Below are 6,845 nucleotides of genomic sequence, written 5' to 3' on the forward strand. Positions count from 1 at the left end.
AGAGGAAGGGGCGCCGGGTGGGGGGAGGTGAGGGGTCTGGGCAGCTGGTGAGCAGCTTATGCCCCCCGTGGTGCTATGCCCTTGAGGACAGGGGGGGACAGAACTGCTCTGACCTGCTTGGGGGCCACTGGCCCCCAGGACAAGGTCAGAAGCTCTCCTCTGGCCCCACTGCTCCTGGGGCTCCAACTCGTACAACAGCCACACGCGGAGATGGAAAGCACACGCCCCCCTCCCCCCTGGGGGCCAGTTTGGACGGGGAGAGGGCAAATGATCAGGTGTGGGGTGGCTGGAGCTGGAGCAGGCGCCTGGGAGCCGCGTCCAGCTGTCCAGCCGCCCCCCCCCCCCAGCCCCCACTGCTCAGGGAGATCAGGACATTTCCTGGGCTTTTCCTTCGGCTCCAACGGCCAAGCCAGGGCCGGGAGGCCAGCACTCGCTAGCCACCCCCGAGGGCAAGGGCAAGCCCCACGTGAGGCCGCATCAACCACGCACTCTGCCCCCGGTCGCTGCTCGAGAATAAATGTTCCTAAGCCACGGGCCACAGAAGGCACCCCTCTCCCCCTTCCCGACGCGATGGGCCACTAATTCACGCCAGAACACACAACACAAGTCATAGGAAGAGGTACTCACTGTTTTCTCCGGGACACGGCATGCCTGGCTGCTCGGGGGTACTGGGGAACACTGCGCAGAGGGAGAGAAGGGGGGCGCGTCTGTCACTCGGTGTGCCTCGCAGAAGGTCTTGCTCCAGTCAGGCTTTGCACACAAAGGCCACGCTGCTCACAAGCCCACTGCTAGGAGACGCTCACGGGGCACAGCCGTGGGAGCCCAAGGACACCGACGTCAAACCCCCTTTCACAGGACTTCAAAGTCCACTGACAAACCCGGGGGGGAAGCAGTCAGGGGACTCAGCCGCCCAAGGGGGCCTCCCGGGGCCGAGCCCAGAATCAGCGCGGACGGAGGAGGACACGCACCGTCTTCGCAGGTGGACTTCGAAAAGCACGTTAGGTCTCACTTCATACTCAAGTGGAGTCAAAATTAAATATCTTAAAATACACCCTGGGCCTCCATAATAGATTATTAAAACAGAAGCTCAGAAAGTAGTAAACCCGAGGGGCGACAACGCCTCCCTTAATCGAGAAAACAGAAGTGGCTTTTTAAAGTACCACGGCCGTCAGCGTCGAGAGGCCACACCAGCGAGCTTAGTGCCACGAGGCAGGCCGGGCTGGGTCTCATTTGCAAACCACGTTTACATAAACAGCCTCAGAAACGATGGTGTAAGCACCCCCCACCCCAGTACCGGGGACAGTGACGGTCCCACAGAAACCACTCACGGCCCGCCCACCGTGCACAGCGGGGACTGCAGACTCGGCTGGCCGGCCACAGCCGCCAGAACGGCACGCAGACACCCTGCAGACCCCGGAAGTGCTGGGGGGGCCGCCTGGAACCCCTAAGGTACAGAACCCATACTGAAATGACAACAATTTGCATTTCCCACGACTCACTTATAGCCCAGCTCTGAGCTTACCAGGCTGAGGAAAGCTGTGAGCCCCGAGAAAGGCACAGGGAAGGTCCCGTCCCCCGCTTCCCGCCCCCCCCCCCCCCCCCGCACCATCCCGGGCTCCACCCACCCTCCTCGCTGGGGATTGAGAACAGGTGGAGGCCGGTGGGTGAGCCCAGGCTTCTGGAGTGTGCAAGGATGGTGACCTCCAGGCAATGGGGACGATGAGGACCAGCAGCCAGAAGCCAGGCTCCCGTGTCCAGTGAGAAGGAGCTCCCCTGACTCTTCATCAGCTACAGCAGTTTTTTTATTTGGGGTAATAAAACGTAAGAGAAAAAGCAAACCCAAACTGCACTGTATTCAACATCCTTAAATTCTCTGGAATCCCGGCACGGTGAACCACAACCTTCCACGTGGCGCTAGTCCCCCAGGCTGTCGGGGAAAGACACGGGGCTCCCACCACCCCGGACAGCAGTGGGGCCGCCCATCCCGCCAGCTGCCACTGACCGTGAATGGTGAGCCCTTCGTCCCTGTGCTGACAGGCCAGGCGGAAGGCCTCCTCCAGCTCCATCTGGGAGGACACCGTGCAGGGGTCACCTAGGCGGGGCAAGAGACATCACTGGGGTCACCGCAGGCCTATGGCCAAGGGGTCCAACTCGAGTTTGGAAAGATCTCTGCTTGGGACCCACAACAGAGCTGGGAAGTCCAAGAACGACCAGCCAGACCAGGAATCAACTCCGACCAGGGCCTCACATCGGAACCAGTGGACCCCTGAAGGGAAGTGATTTCACCCAGAGCCCCGAGAAGGCCACCTGGAGGGTGAAACCGAGCTAACTCTCCCGGCCTGGGAAAGATTAAGGACATTCTTCTTGGGTCAGTCCTGGACAAAAGCAAAGCCTCTCTACCCCCATCCTGGAGAGGAACATAGAAAGCACAGGACCCACGCCCCCCCACCCCAGGGCTTACTCCCCCCCCCCCCGCCAGCCTTCTCAGATGTGTGTCTGGCAGTGGGAGAGGACAGAGTGGGGAGGGCACGAGAGAGGGTGGTCACTAGGGGGCCCTGGCTACTCACCCTCCTGCTTTCCCTGAGAAAATGAAAATCATAAAAGAGCTCACCTTTCCAAGTCACCTACTGGAAAGCCCAGAACATGAGAGAGGAAGAACGGGGAAGGAGGGCAAGGGCTGGGCAGCTAGACCCCCACAGCCCTCTCCCCTGCCTGGGGGCTCTCCTCCCGTCCAGCCCCCAACCCAAGCGTCCCTTTAGGGCGGCCTCTTCCAGGAAATGACTTCCAGAGTACCCCCCCCGGAAGTGAGCTATTAACCAGCTTAATTCATAGTTTTAAACCTCCGTGAGGCAGGGCTGATCTAACCCCCCCACACGTGCACACACACACAACTGACACACGCGCGCGCACACACATGTAGGCACACGCGCACGAAAGACGTGGAGATTTACAGGGTGACGGACGCAAGACCAAGGGCTACCTTCATTGTCCACCCACTTGAGGGTGAGTGGGTGCCCCTGATGGAGACTGCACATCTCTCTCACTTCCTCACAGAGCTCCTCGAAGGTCATCGCTGCGTCTAGACTGGTGATCAGGATGTCCCTGGGGCAGAGGAGGGACATGTTTCACCAAGGAGCACATTTAAATCAAATACTATTGGTTTGCTAATAACTGAGTTACTGATTTGTTAATAACTGAGTTGTTGATTACATGGAAATTTTCCCAAACAAAATATTACAGGACCCCAACAGAACCACTGACCAATTTTTTTAAATTACTACCATGAATGCCCTTGCACAGAAAGCTCTATCCTGCACCGGGCCGGGCCTAAAAGGGGGAGAAAGGAGGAGGCAGGGGGAGAGGGGAGGAGGCAGGGGGAGAGGGGAGGAGGCAGGGGGAGAGGGGAGGAGGCAGGGGGAGAGGGGAGGAGGCAGGGGGAGAGGGGAGGAGGCAGGGGGAGAGGGGAGGAGGCAGGGGGAGAGGGGAGGAGGCAGGGGGAGAGGGGAGGAGGCAGGGGGAGAGGGGAGGAGGCAGGGGGAGAGGGGAGGAGGCAGGGGGAGAGGGGAGGAGGCAGGGGGAGAGGGGAGGAGGCAGGGGGAGAGGGGAGGAGGCAGGGGTATCTGCGCCAGGCAAGCACTTGCTCTGACACCAGGTTCAGATGCCAATCAAAGGTCACTTAGAGGGGGTGGGGCGGTGGGCCCATGTGTTTAGCTCAAGCCCACTGGCTTCATCAGACCTTCCCCCAACGCTGGGGGCGGGGACAGCAGCCCCGGGCTAGAGCTGGAGGGAGGGACCACTCCGCACAGTGGCTCCTGTGACCTGGCACAGCAGGGTCTCACGAGGATACGCATCCCCTGGAAATCCCCTCATGACTCAGGACACCCCTCTCCCACTCGGCCCCCGCTGAGACCCCAGTGACAGCACCTCCTCCACGGCCAAGCTGGGGGCCCCTGTTTTTAAGAATGGCATCTTCAATGTGTCTGACCTCCGCCCCCAAACACCCTGCCAGCCAGGCGGCAGCTCGGTCCCATGGGACACAGAGCTCCACTTGGACCCTTGCGGTTTGGATAAGTGAGCGCTGACCTTGGTGGGTGCTTTCTAGAACCCGCATCCTTGCCACAATCTGAGGACTATGCCTCCCAAGAGCCCAGGGAGACGCACCGGGCAGGGGCGGCGGGTGGGGGTGAGGAGCTGGGGCTGGCAGGAACTGTCAGTGCACAGCCTGGAGCACCACAGAGGGAGAGAAAGAAGAGCGTGGGAGAGGGAAGAAGAGGGGAAGAGGGTGGGGAAGGCTGGGGAGGGGAGGGGGAGAAGGGGGAGGAAGAGAGGGAAAGGAGGAGGGAAGGGGGAGAGGAAGGAGCCGAGGTAGGGAATGGAAGGAACAGGAACGAGTGAGCGCCCCATCAGCCCGAGAAAGCAGACTCAACAGGTCACGTTACAGGCGGTAACCAAAGCGCTCTCCAGGGGCCAAAGTCAGGGGCAGGGTGGCGGCAGCACTGGCTCAGTCCAGAACTCCCCGGAGCTCCAGCCAACTCTGCCCAGGACCCGCCTCGCTTGCCGGCATCCCTCCCCTCAGTGCCCCACCTGAGGGCAGGCTGGGGGGTCCAGACCCCACCCACCCGGGCTGCTGGGGTATGGACCTCCTTTCACTGAGGATCCACTCTGATTTTTCACAAAGTGGCTTGTTGCTCAATCCCACAATTCCTGGCTGGGAAGAGGACGTCTGGGTTGTGACATCCCAGCAAGCCAGGACGTTCTGGCCATTGGAGGAGCCTGGGGATCGGTTTTAACAGGCAGACCACCCTTCCAGGCCACAAACAGGGCTCCTGGGCCTCCTCAGGTGGGGTGGCCATCCCCAGAAATCACTCCTCCCTGAAGCCCTGTCACCAAGCGTCCCACACACACCCTGCTTGCGGGAGAACCAGCTGAGGACGGCAGAAAGGGCAGGAGAGGTCTGACGCCACATCCCCAAACAAGGTGCCCTGGCGAGGTCAAGAGCCCCAAGCTCCTCCAGAGCTGGGACTATGCACCTCGAGGGGCACCTCTGGTGATGCCCCGGGGGCAAGCCACTGCGGCCAAGATGCCACCGGGCTAGGGATGCGCTCCCCTCCCAGCGCCGGCTGCTGCGGACCCGCGGAGCAGCCAGGTCCAATTTCAGGGCCCCCGAGACCAACACGGACGTAAAGAAGCTCTCCTGCGAGCCTCGTCTACAGCGCGCCAGGGGCAGAGGCAGGGTCTGGCCGCTGGGCACCGCGCCCCCCCCCCCTGCAGCGCTGCCCCGCGGCTGCTGGGTGTGGGGCGCTCCCCGGGCGGGGCCGGGCGCTCCGACCTCCGACCTCCGCCCTCCGCAAGGGGCCCGCTCGCCCCGTTTTACAGCGAACAGGTCGAGTCCAGGGCACCGCGCGCGGACGCAGGGCTGGATCGGTGTCCGAAAGCCCCGGTCCCAGCAGAACCGCTCCCGCAGAGTTATGGGGACCCCCGCCGCGCCTCAATTCGCGCAATCACGGGCTGCTCACTGCCCCTAACCTGGGTCCTGGGCCCAGGACCTGGGTCATTAAACTTTTCTTAGAACTCCGGCCGGGTAAATTAGGAAAAGTTTAGAAAGCCCTGATTTTTACAGCTCTGCCAGGAGTTTTCATAATTTGACGAAAACTTCAGTCTTTCCAGGTTGGTGGCCTGGACGTCCAGCCAACTGCGCAGGGACTAGGTCAGAGCTGTGCCCCGGGCTGCGAGCTCGCGGCGACGGCCGCCTCCCGCGCCGCCAAGTCCTCCCGGCGAGTCCGAGCGGAGGCGAGGCTCGCCGCGGCGGGGACGGACGCGCGCCGCCGCCGGGGCCCGGGCGCTCCTGGCCTCGGCCCCGGGGGACCCCGCGCCCTCACCCGCGAGCGACATTCAAGGGCGCCTGGAGCGCCCGCCTCGTCCCCGACCGGCGCTGGGCCCCGAGGGCCCTCCCTGTCCCCCCTCACCCGCTGGAGTGCGCCTTCAGGCGGACGCGGCAGCCGCTCCCGTCCATCTTGGGGCCGGTCCTGCCGGGCATGGCGCGCTCCGCCGGCCGCCGTCAGCGCCGCGCCCCGGGCGCTCGGGCCATGGCGCGGGGACCCAGCGGCCGGCCGGGGCGCCAGGTGGGGCCCGCGGTGGAACGCGGAAGAGGCGCGCGCGGCGCGGGGCTCCCGGGGCGCGGGTCCGGCCAACTCCGCGGAACTTGCGGGGCGGGTTGGGCGGGACGGGGGGACGGCCCGCGGGGGCGCGCGAGGGGCGCGCGCGGAGTCCCGGCGTCAGGCCCCGGACGGGGGGGGAGGTGGGGTCCGAACATGGCCGACCCGAGGCCCGGCGGGCGGCCAATAGGCGGGACGGGCGGTCCCGGGGCGGGGGCGGTGGCACCTGCGGCCAATGAGGGCGAGGCGGGGCCGCCACCTGGGCCAATCCCCGGGGGTCCCGGCGGCCGCGACCCAATGGCTCGGCGCGGGCGGACTACCTGTCGGGCGGGGCGCGGCCCACCTGCGGCCAATGGGAGCGCGCGCGGCCCGGCTCTGCCCGGCAACGGGAGGCGGCGCCCGGTGCGCCCCGAGAGCCGGCCCCTCGCGAAGTGGGCTCCCGGGGCCGCGCTCCCCAGGTGGGGCCCCTGCGCCGCAGCGCCCCGGGAACCTGTTGGAAACGCAAGCTGTCGTGGGTGCCGCCGCCCCGACTCGCAGAATCGAAACTCCCGCAGTCCGTGCGGACAAACCCCGGGTAATTCGGGGGCGAGCGCGAGTCCGACGCCGTGGGGCCGGAGGACCGTGGGAAGGGGTCGCCGGAGACTCGAGGGGCGGGAGTAGAGAACCCGGCCTGCGTCCCGGGGAAGGTCC

General features: G+C 64.6%; 1 protein-coding gene across 1 annotated transcript in view; it reads right to left on the bottom strand.

The window, feature by feature from the left end:
• Positions 1-6,285, bottom strand: part of PRKCZ (protein kinase C zeta) — an 88,508-nt gene extending 82,223 nt beyond the window's left edge. Inside the window, exons 1-4 of the mRNA XM_039248296.1 lie at positions 5,967-6,285; positions 2,981-3,102; positions 2,003-2,092; positions 628-678 (exon numbers count right to left, since the gene is read on the bottom strand). Coding sequence (XP_039104227.1) covers positions 628-678; positions 2,003-2,092; positions 2,981-3,102; positions 5,967-6,037 — 334 coding nt within the window. The 5' untranslated portion in view covers positions 6,038-6,285. The remainder of the gene's footprint in view (positions 1-627; positions 679-2,002; positions 2,093-2,980; positions 3,103-5,966) is intronic.
• Positions 6,286-6,845: the final 560 nt, after the last annotated feature.

The sequence above is a fragment of the Hyaena hyaena genome, unplaced genomic scaffold (assembly GCF_003009895.1).
Source record: "Hyaena hyaena isolate Hyena2069 unplaced genomic scaffold, ASM300989v1 scaffold_308, whole genome shotgun sequence".
NCBI lineage: Eukaryota > Metazoa > Chordata > Mammalia > Carnivora > Hyaenidae > Hyaena > Hyaena hyaena.